Here is a 14,405-nt window from a genome sequence, read left to right as displayed (position 1 = left end):
AAATTTGGAGAAGAATGTCTGTAATAATATTACTTTATTCCAATTTTCTTCACAATTAGGAATTTGTTCTGGTTTTACTTGAGTACATTTTGATCTAGTTATTTGTACATTTGTTAGCTGTTTGAAGGTTCTGGCTATTCTAAGTTGAGGTACCCAGCTGCCAATCGTTGCTCCATGTTTACTGTAGAGACATGAGAGTGTAACAATCTCCTCACCCAACATGTCCCACAATCTCAAACCATGGCATTCAACACCTATACAGACACTTCAATTATTAATGAAATGAATATATGAGTAAAATCTACCTCCAAGCACCTATTTTATCCAGGTGATTTATTCGAAGCTTGGTGCAGAGGTGAGATTCTGTGTGTGTCTGCTTTATAATGGTAACACTCTCAGTCCCATCATCTGGGAAACAGTACGGTGTCACAGTCGATTCTTTGCAGCCCATTGAAAATCATTAACGCTGTCTCAAATACAACAGTTCTTTATCCTTTCGTGTTCTTTAAAGTCGGCAAGGTGCTGAGCTCAAGTGTTAATGATTTCACAGCTGTGGCAGAGGAGGCATTCAAATAGAAACGTGTAAAATATAACAGTCTTTCTTAGTTTCATTCATTGTGTGTGATATAAGTTGAAGGTGTAGCAGGAACATTTAGATATACAAGTCAAGTCAGACACTTTGTAGTTGAGAATCACATCAGTTTCACATCATCCAGACAGAGACTTTCATAGCTGCAATCATGTCTTTTCACACTTAGTCAAGGTCTGCTGAGAAACTGCCCTGAAAGTAAACCAAAAAACTCAACAGGTCAGATAAAATCCTCTGACAGTGGAATCTATTTGCCTCGCTGCACATTGTGCAATTTTCTATTTTCTTCCTCAGCCTTTGGGTTCAACGTGTCAAAGAAAGCTTACAATGGAAATGTTATCATCAACGTGTCTTTCAAAAATCCAATGTACTCTCTGTGCGTTCTCAAACTTTTTATTTCACACAATTCTTTTTGACAATTTATGTCCCTTCAACTGCTCCGAACAATTTGTGCCCTTTGTTGAAAACCTGTAAAACCGCGAGTGAAAACTTTCTTATCTTTTTCAACGTGTTTCTCTGTTTCTGTGTCTTCAGATCCGCTCCGATCAGGATAAAGATTCCGGCATCCGCTACAGCATCACAGGAGCAGGAGCCGATCAGCCCCCGAGTGGCATCTACAACATAGATCCCATCAGCGGCAACATGTTTGTCACACAACCCCTGGACAGAGAGGAGAGAGCCTCCTTCCATGTAAGCACGAAATCACTGTTTGTCTTGTTTCCTGTTTCCCTCCAGATCCATTTATGCTTATCCCTGATACCTGATGCTGTCCGTGGAAACACACTACAGCCAAATCCGATCTACTTATCTGGGGGTGGTTATCTGACTTCAGTCGGACACAAGAAATCTAGATTTGTGGAGTTACATGAAATGGATCTTCGATTGAAACCCGACAACGCCAGAAATCGGGTTTCAATCGGACACATGTAACCGCAGTCTTACTTCTCCGTTAGCCTCTACACGGCGCCAGTGTCTCGCCAGGCTCTGACTGATACCACAGCCAGACAGGAGTTAAGGAAAACCTTGAGAAAACACACGACGGCTTCGGCTGCCGTTTACAGTAGATGGAGATTTAACTGCACAGTTTAGCACAGGAGCGATAGAACAGAGACACAAAGAGAGAGAGAGAGCCAAGGTGGAGTGCAAGAAATCTGTTCCCTTTGTTCTTTCCGTCAGAGCTAATGAGCAGGTGCAGCTTCCTGTGTGTGTCTGTGTCTGTGTGTGTGTGTGCATTGAAAGCTGATTGATATATGATGTGTGTTTGTGTCCCTTCTTCCGTGTGTGTGCATGTCTCTCACTTTTCCTTTGTGTACTGCTGCACTGTTTTACTTTGCCACCCCCTGCACACATTGTAGAGTGCTCACCTTGTGCACTCTGCAGCTGTTGTGTTCAAAGGTGTAGGCTGACAGCTGTATGGTTAGCCTGCTTATGGCCCATTCCCCACCACACACACACACACACACACACACACACACACACACACACACACACACACACACACACACACATACAGGAAGCTTGGGAGTTGAGTTGAGGTCTGGCCCCTCTGGAGCCTTGGGTTAAACAGCCCTGTGGCAGCGTGAATTCAATATGCAGACCACATGAGACTCGTGTTAACGCCAGGCCATTGGTTAATATATACACATTATAGTTTTCAGTGTATATCAGCAGAGACACCTCCACTCGCACTGAGTGCTGGTGTCAACGCCCCGTGTGACTGTCAGCATGATAGATGGCTGCGCTGCTGATAGAGCTAATTCAGAAGTGTGCTCCTGTCTCGGAGGAAGGATAGAATAAAGGAAAGTGGATCTTCAGTGTCTGTCAGCGCACACTCTCAGGAGTCTGCACACATTCTAAACGCCACCATGTTTGCACACACACATACGCACACACAAAACCTACGTGCAGTGACTATAAAAAAACACCAAGCTCTGTATGATTGCCTCTCTTCCTTGGTTGGTCTTGTACTCTTCTGTGGGTTTGCATGTGTGTGTGTGTGTGTGTGTGTTGTATTTAGTGTCATATGAGCCTCTGGTTACCTCACTTGCTTCGTTCAGGCTCTGGACTCTGCTGTGAGTGTTTGTTACCGTACCTGCTCTTTACTCTCAACCAGCAAATTGGGATCAATAAAGCTGGTAGGATGTTGGTCCCTGGGAAAGGACAGCCGCTCGGTAAACAGTTCTTATTTGACACTGCCTGTAGTAAAAACAGCACGTTGGGTTGAGGGCACTTCAAGTGTAATGTGGCTAATGTTTAGGCTCCCGCGGACCCGTGTTGCTTGTGATGTGATGTATGATTTAGTGTGGGAGAATGTAGGCAGTGTTTGACCCAGGGGAAATTTAGTCCAGTGCTTACTTTCTTTCAACTTGACAAGAAGTTCCCATCCACTGCTGCGCTCTGGCAGGCCAAACTTTGCTTGTTAGTTTTTGGTTCTATTGAAAAGAGAGACGAGGCTGCTGTTTCTGTCAGACAAGCACCGGGGGGAAGTGATCTGCGAGGTGAGGAGAGTGGGTGTTAGCCTCAGCTTCTCTTTTGTCAGACGGAGTCAGCGGGGCACGTGGAGAATTGAGCAAGATGAGAGCGTCTGTGAAACATATTTTTATTTATTTTTTCGTCTATGTTTGCATAAATCCTTGAACCTCCGAGTTACTTGAGTGTTTGTATGTTTTACACTGATGCACTGATCACAAACACCTCGGACATTTGTGTTGAATTTCTTGCAAATGAACATTGTTAAAACTAAAATATAAAAAATTTGGAAATAGAGAATAATTATCACATTCCTTATTTCTCTTGGACTAAGAGATCGTTAGTTGGGGCCATCTGGTTCAGCAGGCATGTGAACTGAACAAATTTAGCCTGCGGACCTTAATTTGAAACTCTGCATCAAGAATGGAGTGCAAAGCCAACTCACTATGGTATTTAAGCAGCCTCTTGTTAACACCAAAGCAATAACAAATGTCATGGGTGGTTTCTTTTGCAGCGGGTATGCGGTATAAGTATCATTATAAGAGACTCGGGTACATTTATATGAACCATTGTGCTCATATTAATTAATGTAGCCTACACTGTCCCTTTTTAATATGTACAAGTTCAATAAAAGTAAAAGTCTACTAGAGCTTTAAATTATATCATGTTTTAAAGTAAAGTTTACAAACAGTTTGTTGTTTTACACTTGAATGGATATTTATTTTTAATCCGTTATGTATTTGAGGGAATATTGATATTGATTCACTTTTGTAATTGTACTTTTCTATTAGTAGGTTGCAGCAGTATTACAGACTCTAAGAATGACTCTCATAGTCTGTTCAAGTAAAAGAAGCAGTTTAATTCTTTTGCACCTAAAACTAAGCCGAGGTACCCAACCGTAATCCTTAGTTGATTATGTCCGTATGCTCACATTTGCTAATTGGCATTGAAGACAAATGATGGTAATGCTTTGTGATCATTTGTTCATAAACCAAAGGTTTGCACAATTCAAATTTTTGAGCTGGTAATGGGTCTTGTTAAAACGTCAGAAAATGATTAAAGCCATTAGAGTGTGTTATCTGGAGATGAAGTTTTTATTCAATAACATCCAGCAGCTGTTGACAACCTACAGAGAAAACTTTGACCTGCTGGTTGCGCTAAGCAAAAGGAAAATCTGAGCATCATAAGAGTGAATGGAATTAATATCCTAAAAACCTTGAATATCTTTATCAAGTTTTTAAAAGAAATCCTTCTAATTCTCTAGGTATATAGAAGGGTCGGCTGGTTGACATCCGCCTGTGCTATCACTAGAGTGGCTAAAAGATACTAAATATTACAGCAGTATTTCTGATAGGAAAGTACTGGAAAATACTTGATGAATCCATTAGAGGTGTTAAGTAACAGTAACAGTAATTTGAAAATCATCTCTACTTTTAGATTCAGTAGGTAGGTTTTTAGCAACAGCAGCAAGAGCCAGGCACATTATAGCAGTAGAGAGGGAACGATGTACAAAATGCTGCTCAGTATTTCCTCAGTTCTCCTCAAGGTTCTCCTGAAGGTTCCCCTGGAAGATGCCAGTTGAGGTGTATGTTGGTGAAAGACACCTAATGGGTCAAATAAAAACTCTATTCCTACTCAGTTGTTGGTCAAGCCTTAATAAACTAACCTGGCAGAATACCAATGCCTGCTCACACATATACATTTGACTGCAACGCACATACACTCTTCCAGGTCCTCAGGTCATATTTCCAATTCCTCCATGGAGCACACAAACACACACAAACACAGGAGTACAGAGACACACACACACACACACACATAGAAATATGATAAAGTATTCAGGCCCGTGCACATACAAATCCACAGATAGAAAGGACACACATGAATAAACACAGCTTGAAAAAAACTAAAATGCACATTCATATTTAACTCACACACACACACACACTCACATACACACACACACACTCACACCTCCGTGAACTGAAGCGGCCCCCCCCCCCTTAGCATGCAGCGCTCACAGCTGAGAAAACAGATTGGGCTCGTTTGTTGTGTATCCTCTCGATGTTTGTTTGCTGTGCTTCAGCCAATCGAAAACTAGCATCTTGAGGATCATTGAGTGGCTGAAGAGGGCTCTTTTGATTGGCTATGTGTGTGTCTGTCTGTATGTGTGTGTCTCCCAAGTGTGTGTGTGTGTCCGCTTGTGTCAGCGTCCATGTTAAACATGTGTTGGGATGCGCGTGTGAATGGTGGAGCGGGCGTGTGTTTGGGTATGTTGTGATACGTCCTTGACAGCTGACACAAAAGCCGACATGATTAGTTTGGTAGCGGCAGAGGCAGGTGCCGCCATTCAATCGTTCATGTCGCTCCACAATACATCACGACTCGCTGTAAATAGGCTGGCAGGCAGCAACTCCTTGACTGTGTTGTGGCAAAACATTTTGCCGCCAGCATGTGGGTTTTTTCGCCAGGACGAGAGCCCTTCTCCTTTTACCAAGCCAAGCTGTGATTGAATAACATTTCTGCAGAGGATATGATTTTCTAGGCAATTGAATGAGAGTAATGTAAGTCACGGTGAACAGTGCCGGTTTGGTTCCAGGCTATTACAAAGCTTTGCGTTATGTTAGATGTCATTAGTGGGGATTGGTGGGGAGTAGAGGGTGTGTAGCAGCAGCACTGGAGATTAAGACATCCCAGTGTAGATGATGATTGCTTTTGTCAGTCCTCCCTGTTCGAGCCCCCACACCCCCACACTGCCTCTTTGTATTTTCATCTCTCATTTACTTGCACAAGTCTCAGTCACACTCCTCCTCTCCTCTTCCCATCTCCTCTCGCCTGTTCCCCGTCCTGCTTTTTTTCCCCGAACTCAAAAAGAAGCCACAGCTTGAGCAGCGACACCTCTCGGATATTTTTTTAGGACTCTGGCTGTGCTAACAGTAAAATAGGTGTTGTTTGTGTCTCGAGCATTTCACTACTTTGCCCCTGTCTGTGTTATTGTGGTCCTCTGCCAGGATACCATCAGGATACTGGTGCCCTGCTGACAGACAAGAAATAGAAAATTGTGCCTTGTTCCAGTCCAGACCGGATCTCACACTTTTATATCAATCGAGCCAGCGGCCTGTTATCAGTCAAGCTACTACATTCATCAGTTCAAGCCAATATACGATATTCAACTCTAATGATCCCTTCCTTGTTTGTGCTTATTTTGTATGTTCACAGCTGCGAGCGCATGCAGTGGACATGAACGGGAACCAGGTGGAGAATCCAATCGATCTGTACATCTATGTGATCGACATGAACGACAACAGGCCTGAGTTTCACAACCAGGTGTACAATGGCTCTGTGGCTGAAGGCTCCAAACCAGGTATGAGTTTCTTCTAGATAAATAAATAAATGTTTATTTGGTCCTTCATCATGTGCCCCACAGCATGCGCCCAGACAGACAATCACGTGACAACAACGTCACACAGCATTGAACATTGCACATAACACGCTGTGAACGCTATATGATGCTGAATCGTGTATTATCACACACTGAGTTTCTCACTGAGCTTATTTATACGCAATACTGTCGGGGACAAATGTGTTCAGTATGTCACTCGACCACAATACAGGTAAAGTGTAGATCCTGACGTCCCTGTGTGGTTGGTTTTGATTTGTGTGAGGGCGGTTCCTATAATGTGAGACTTTAAAATCCCTGTTGCAGTGGAAGGAAAAATAATCTGTGATTTTGCTTACACAAACTCCCAAACTACATTTTACCCTTTTCAGCAGTTTATTCAAAAAGCAACTTCATCTTCCAGAACAACACTGTTTTGATATGTATTACATACATCTACAGCTTAAGAGTATTGATAATTCCAGATTCAATTCAGATGAGTCATAATTAAAGTTCATGATAACTATAACACCATTCTGACAAGTAAGAACTTGATGTAAGGTATCTTAAGTTGAGGTGAATTAATGATATATTTAACTAGATTTAAAGATTATAATATCCTATTATAATCCAACTGAATTGTTAATATCCATAATGAGAAACCACACACACGAAAGACAAAAATTAGTTTGAATCTTACTATATAATTAGAGATTACTGGATAGTGAAACTTGGTTAAGAAAAGTTAAAATGGCTTCCTTTCCTGAATGTGTCTGTGTGATGGGAGGTGTTTCTCTCACTCACAGGTGACAAGCTGCACTGAGCTGAGTTCATGTCTGTGTTTACATAAAACTTTGCAGTGCAACATCTTCCAGCAGGTTGTTTTCGGCGCTGGATTGGTTGGTTTACCACCTCAGAAGATATTGACACTGTGCCTGATATAATGACAGACCCGGACGATTATATCGATTAGTTGTTGCAGCCCTAATATAGACTTCTATTTGTTGACTTTTGTCATTAAGCTTTTAGACACAAAATGAACAGGATACTGTTCCTGTAAATTTAGTTTTTATGAAAGTAAAGGGAAAAAAACATCCTGGATTCTTGGACAGTATATGGACAAAATACAAAATGACTAAGCTTCAGTTGTTAAATAAAGTGTCCACCTTCGACCTCAGTCACCACAGTGGTAATTGTCTGTTAGCAGTTGTAGTGGAGCAGATGTCCATACTTATGTTATCATTTTAATATTTGTATAGTCCTGAAGAAGTACAACTATTACATATTTAACAAGAAAAAAAAACCAGACAGCGCAAAACAGAAATAGTTGTTGGGATTTACATGTAATCGTTTGTAAAATGCAAAAGATTTGCATTAGGATTCATTGTCATCTAATGCATCTGCACACAGGAGGATTTTCATATCCTCCTTGGTCGGTTCACTTTTATTGTCTATTGTTCCTTTCATATGACACGACTCCCTGATTTCAAATAGTAAATACCAAAATATTTACAATATTTACAATTCGAAATGCTCTAATTCTGTTGCTGCAGGAATAATATACAAGCTCAGAAGTTGTTTTGTGAACAGGAAGTGCAATCACCTTGTGTTATAGGGAAAAGATTTGAGCTCAAACTTAACGCTTTGTTCAGTTCTGATTATCTCAGTCATATTGAAAGTCTTAAAATACCTCTGTATCGGGTACAGGTAATCTGTGATGATTGTATAGTTTAGATTGTAGAACCTGGCAATTTAATGCCCAGAAAATTACCACGTATACTGGTAGCTTTTATACTATACGCTGTAGGGAATAATGAAAGCAATTATCCCTTTATGGATATATAACATGTTTTATGTTTAAACATTTCTAGACAAAAAGATGATTGTACTTTATAATCTCTTGTGTGAGGATCCTGTTTCCTGTTAATGTCCTTTTATATGGTGTGAGCTTGTGCGTCACCTTATTCGAATCTCAAATCAACCAACTTTTTCCATCACACATACAGTCTTACAGCTTATGGTCTCACTTCCAGTGGTTTTGAATAAATCTTGGGATTGAACAACGCAAACAACACCTCGAGGTGTGAATTTTCCGCGATTTGAAGTTTTTGGTTGGTTCAGACGAGGGCACGCTCATGAGATATTTGTGTTACTGTATCTTGGCTGGATGCATCATTATCAAATTCTAGCCAGAACGGAAAGATGTAGACCTTCCCTCTGAAATCGTGAAACAGAGTTGGTCAGTGCCAAGCGAGAGACAAGAGCAGAATATACAAGTAGCTCTCTTGTCTCAACTGGAAGAACTCTTGCTCTAACAATCAGACCCTGAGGACCCGTGTGTGTCTTCACAGTGTTCAGATACTGTTCGTCTGCAGTTTAATCTCAGGGGGATTTGTAAACAATATAGGAAAGCATGTTGTGCGTGCGTACGCGTGTGTATGGATCAGTGAGTATGTGTGTGTGTCTTTGTGTCTTTGTGCGTGCATGTGTGTGTGTGTGAGTACCGGTTACTCCTCAGTGGAGCACGGGTCTGCAGCATATACAGCTCTCCTAATTAGCGAGGGCAACCAGACATTCCCACTGCTACTTTCTTCCTTTTTTCACTCTGATACTCTCTGCTTAGTTTAAACTGGGAGCGTGCGACGACAAAAGTCTTTGAGTCGAATTTTTGTTTTGAACGGAATGCAATCTGTTCTACCAATTAAGAAGAAACATATTACAGCATGTACGGCATAATTGCTCTGCTCGTCATTAAAAAAATCACCGCCGAGCAGCATTTGTTTGTGGAGCGTCAGGTGTGGAGAGTTTGGTGTCAACAAGGCAAACTGTGTGTAAAGCTCAGTCACTGGTCTCTGAATTGATTCATTTTAATTAGGCAATATGCTACAAAGCCACGTTTGCCTAATTGCCTGTTTAGTTAGAGAAAGCACAAATGAGTGTGATTCATCTTCAGTTTGGGTTCAAGGAGACATTTTATACTTCTCTGGCCCATTTTATCCTTTAATATGTCCTCCGCCTCTTAAACCTTTGACGCGCTATTAATGAACCCACAGTTTTGCTGAAGTTGATTTTCATCCCCAGGTGAAGCGATTCCAACTCTGCACACAAACAAGAAACACAGCCAACTGTGAGACGTACGCTTGATGTAGCGGGCATTGATTTATATCCATTCTGACTGAAAAAACTCTGTTGTATACACCTCTGTTTAGACAGGATTAGAAAAACTAATGCAACCTCCAAAACATTCACATTTAGTACATGACTCATCTGAACCTAAGACCATATATAAAGATGGATGACACATCACTACAGGCTCCCACTATCCAGAAATGAAACTGCAGTATGTCAGTTATGAGTTTGCGCAGTAGATTTAGTCAGTCTCACCTGTCAATTATAACATTTCCCTTAGTTTGTATAATAAAATAACGAATTAAAACCAAACTTGCTGGAAACTTGTACACTTATATATATACATTGGTGTGATAAGATCTTCCCATAATGAACGAAACCATCTTTTAAAAACATTTAGTTCACATTTATTTAGACTTTTCATGTTGGTTCATCTTCCATCCATTAACATGAGGTTTATGATCCGAAATGCAGCCAGTCAAAAAAAACAAAAACAAGCAGCAGTAAAACTTTCCCGTTGTGTCCAACTGGAGCTCTGTTGCCAGACAACATCAATAAGGGCGGAATGAGCTTGTGATGCTGATCAAGGAAATCCTCTCTACGCAGCCCAAGAAGCCCGCCTCCTTCCTGGGACACATCAGTGTTTCCACCAACTTTTCTTTTAGCAGCAGCGGCGGGGGGGCCATTGTAGGGGAAACCCGGCACCGATCCTTCAAAGGTTTTGGGACACATTTAATGATCAGAATTTAAATGGACAAATACACCATCTAAAATAATTATCTTACATTATTATTGTGGATATTTCTTCAATAACTGATGTAATATGCGTTCATGGAAACTTCATATCACCACTGACATTTTCAGTGATTATTAAAAGGGCCGCGAGATCACAGCCGAGCTTCACGGATCCTCTGGTGTGCATCCTGCATTTGCATTTGGCTTAAATTATTCAGTGGCATAAAAAGATGACCATGGAAATCCCTCAGGTGGAACCTCAGGCGACAGACTTTTTCCGTCCTATCACAGCCTGGCAGGTGACATGGCAGAGATGCTGCTGGAATACCTCCGTTTTCCGTTTCGCCCTGCCCACAGGTCTGATCAGAGCTAGCACATCAAAAACTATTGATATCTACTTCTACAAGTAGTTATTTGCATGACTAGATACCACTGCTGTTTAGTGCAATTTCTTTAAAGGTCCCATTTTTTGAAAGTGGGATTGCCTCACTCTTTTTTGCTGCTTCTTTTGATTCTAAAGCAGCTCTGGGTGCCATATAAATAGTGTGAAAATGCCAAAATGTTAAATTCACAGAGAAGGGCACACATTCCATATTCAGAGACAGTGTTTTAAAACTAGCTGTCAGGACTTATGTGTCTTTGTGATGTCAGAACTCTACAGTCACAGCTTTAGGCCTCGACCTCTTCCTGACCCACTGTTCTGTCTTTCTCAAAGGTTTCTCCTGGAATCTGCTTTTTTACTCTATCTCTTTTGAGGACTGAGTGTTTTGCTCCACCTCTTCAACAATCTTTTCTACTTTTAATCCTTTTAACACTATACTTCTGCCGATCGTTTGATTCAATGTCTTGGTTTTTTTGGTAGTTTTATCAGTCGTGACAGTTGGACTGAAATCCAGGTATTATATGCTGCGTGGACTGAAAACCACCTGGAGTCGGAGATCTGAAAAAAGGATAAGTAGCTGTATCCATAGCTGCTGCCCTGGCTCATCATATTTCCACCATAAGTTCCCAGTACATGCCACCTCTGGTCAACGTTTCTTCCATGCACTTGCTGTAGCATTTCACTCTCGCCTGCAATCCCAGTCAATCCCATACACACTAGACACTGTCTGGCAGTGACAGAAAGGATGACTGCTCCTTCTCCTCCTCTTATTCCACTCGCCACAGTCCACTCTCTGCTGTCCCAGCTGCCCATCACCCACCTACTGGGTATCCCCAATGGTCACAGATTCCCTCTCCCCTGGCTGGAGGCAGAGGCATTGGGCTAACTCACTCCTACATTGTCCCTCGATGCCACAAGATGATCCAGACAAATCCATCAGGAGCATTTTAGTCCTAATTTGACTTTGTCTGCCGGGCTCATTTTCATGACCATCGCCAATGGCATTTACCATGCTACATTTGCAGGCTACACCTGTAATTGGCCTGGTCTTGCATCACTCAAAAAAACCTGTTATGATCAGCGCTCCAGGGAGAAGCATGAGCGAGGAGATGTAAAACTACACTGAGGTGTTCTTTTGCACTTAAAAGCACAAATATATATTTTCTCCTAATTATCAAACCTTCAAATAAAACAATGGAAATGTGTAAAATATAGAACCCTTAAATAAAAAGGTAAAACAATTCAGTGATTTGCTTGATACAATTTAAAGTATTTCCCTGTAACAGATTGGATGCATGGCATGCAGCCAACTCAGTGCTCACACTCCATTGTTTCAACAGTTAGCCGAAGGTATTTTTATCCACCAGCGTCTTAACAGAAAGATGAACTGTGATGTATGAAAAGTAGAAAAGTTCAATTCCAAGTTTTCACCCACACCAGTAAGAAAGATACTGAATAAACCTCTGAAAAAAGGCCTTTAATCTTTGGTGTGCTGCCTGAGCGTCTGAATAAACAGAAGCAGTTCAAATGTTTAATATTTGTTATATTTGAAAAGTGTGCACAAACCCTTGTATTTTTTTCTTAATTCCATGTAAAGGGGAGATATGTGTTTCAAGTTGCAGCAGTATCACATCATGTATCTACAGACCCAGATATCTGAGGTTTCTCTGAAGCATTTCGACACATCGTCACATCTTGCACTGTGGGGGAGCCATCAAAGACAGAGACCTACAGGGAACCAGTCTTATCATCGTCACCAGATGTTACGCAGGGCGAGATCGGATCAGACTGTCAGTCAGGATCCGTTTGAAACGGCCCCGGCTCAGACAAACCTGTGACTAATGGAATTTAATTTGCACTGGCAAGCAAACCTAACAGAACGGTACATGGCAAAGTGAGCAGGCTGATCACACTTACTTGTCGTTAATGAGGAGTAAATGAGATTGATCGTGAAAACTCGGAGGCTAATCCTGTGAAACCTGCTAAACCAGTGAGGTGCAATAAGTAATATGCGAGTTAGCTTAGGCTAATATGGAGTGCACACATTAAATAAAATAAAAAACACATGAAACACCACTGCCTTTACAAGCTCACTAAAATCATCTGAAAGTCTTCACGCCTGCAGATAAGAAATTTGTCGACATGGCGTGACTCCTTCAGAAAGCTCTCGTGTTCAGAGGCTGTCGTGTACTCAGAACATCTGCCTTGTGATGTTCAGTCCTTTCTCCCGCCCTCCCCCTCCTCCCCAACTCTGACAGCAAGTTGTTCCCTTTTATGGATCGTCTTTCTCCCAAAAAAAAAAGGCCATCTGAAATGAGAGAGTGAGATCAAAACCAGCAGCTGAGTGCCTTTTCTTACAGTCGATTTGCCCTCCCATGGGGGGGGGGGGAGGGCAGGGGTGCTGCGTGTTTTTTTCTATCTCCCTCTCACGGTACTCTCTCTCTCTCTCTCTCTCTCGAACAGTTTGCCATCAGTTGCGGAGAGATTTAAAAGCATCGCTCCATCCAGCCTTTTGATGGAGCGTTGACGTACGCATCAGAGTTAATACGTCACTTCCTGTCTCGTCCTGCTGCACCCGGATGCTCCACCTATCGCCTGAATAATGCGGAGGATCGGATGATGTTGTTAGCGCGTCTGTGTAGAGAACCTCCCGCTGCGTGAGAAAGGCAGTCTCTGGGTAAACTCCGTAGCTAATTCTCCGGATTTTTACCCGGAGGCCATGTCTGAAAACGGCTTATATAAGTCTTAGTGCCAATGCAGAAAACACGTCATGAACTGGTTTTATTGACACGTTTTGAACACAAAGAACAATACACAAAAAACTTATAACACACAAGAGGAAAGAGGAAAACTGAAAAGGAATGATATGTCTCCTTTAATGGGTTCTTCTAAGGCTCCATTCCTCCTCCTAGTTTATATGGTGCCAAGAAATAAACCAACAGACAAACAGACGCGGGTGAAAACTTAAAGCTTGACCTCTGTGGAAGTAATGAAAAGGAATGGTCAAATTCAGTGCAGCAGAGGCATAGATATCTCAACTATAATTCCATGTAATGGATCAGAAACATTGAATAATGCATTAACGATATTTGCAGCACAACCCTGATGACATGATCCTGACCAAGCATCAGAGCCACAGAAGACTCGATTCAGATGTTTGTTTCTGCTGGTTAAGTAGTTTCGTGTGAAATAGGTGAAATGCTGCTGTAAAAAACCAACAAATACAATATGCTAATGCAACTGCTTATCGATTTTGTACTGATACTATGACCCCGGATAGAAGCGAGTAGATACAGATCAGCAAGAATGTCCATCATGCAATAAGAGAGATCAAGTTTCCATGAAGGTTCCTGTGCGTTTGCCCTTTTTCTCTGCTCGGTAGTCATTCAATACCGGAATGCTTGTGAATGGTCTGAATGGTGCGACTGTGTCCTTGTGTCCTATGAGAGCTGTGATCTCCATTAGTAGGTCTCCTTCCCTTCCACCAAGATTCACCGGGCTTCCACCTTTTCTCTTTCAACCTCTCCTCTCTCGTGCTTAAAACCTCTCAACCCTTGATTCTCCTTCTCTCTCCCTGCTGTACTGTGGCCACTCTTTCCTTCAAACCAGGCAACCTCTATCTTCTCTCCACGGAGTTATTATCCTCTTATACCGTCCATCCCCTGCCCTCTCACCCCCAGACTTCCCCTTGCACCTTTGCCTTTAATGGATTTTAAAAACCG

At 41.9% G+C, this 14,405-nt stretch overlaps 1 protein-coding gene across 1 annotated transcript in view; it reads left to right on the top strand.

Annotated features, from left to right (window-relative positions):
* The window catches only part of LOC133000357 (cadherin-4-like), a 76,831-nt gene that overhangs the window by 28,684 nt on the left and 33,742 nt on the right, over positions 1-14,405 (top strand). Inside the window, exons 4-5 of the mRNA XM_061070273.1 lie at positions 1,124-1,279; positions 6,278-6,422. Coding sequence (XP_060926256.1) covers positions 1,124-1,279; positions 6,278-6,422 — 301 coding nt within the window. The remainder of the gene's footprint in view (positions 1-1,123; positions 1,280-6,277; positions 6,423-14,405) is intronic.

This window comes from Limanda limanda, chromosome 4 (genome assembly GCF_963576545.1).
Source record: "Limanda limanda chromosome 4, fLimLim1.1, whole genome shotgun sequence".
NCBI lineage: Eukaryota > Metazoa > Chordata > Actinopteri > Pleuronectiformes > Pleuronectidae > Limanda > Limanda limanda.
Note: the sequence above shows the minus strand (reverse complement) of the source record. Positions and strands in the feature narration are given on the sequence as shown.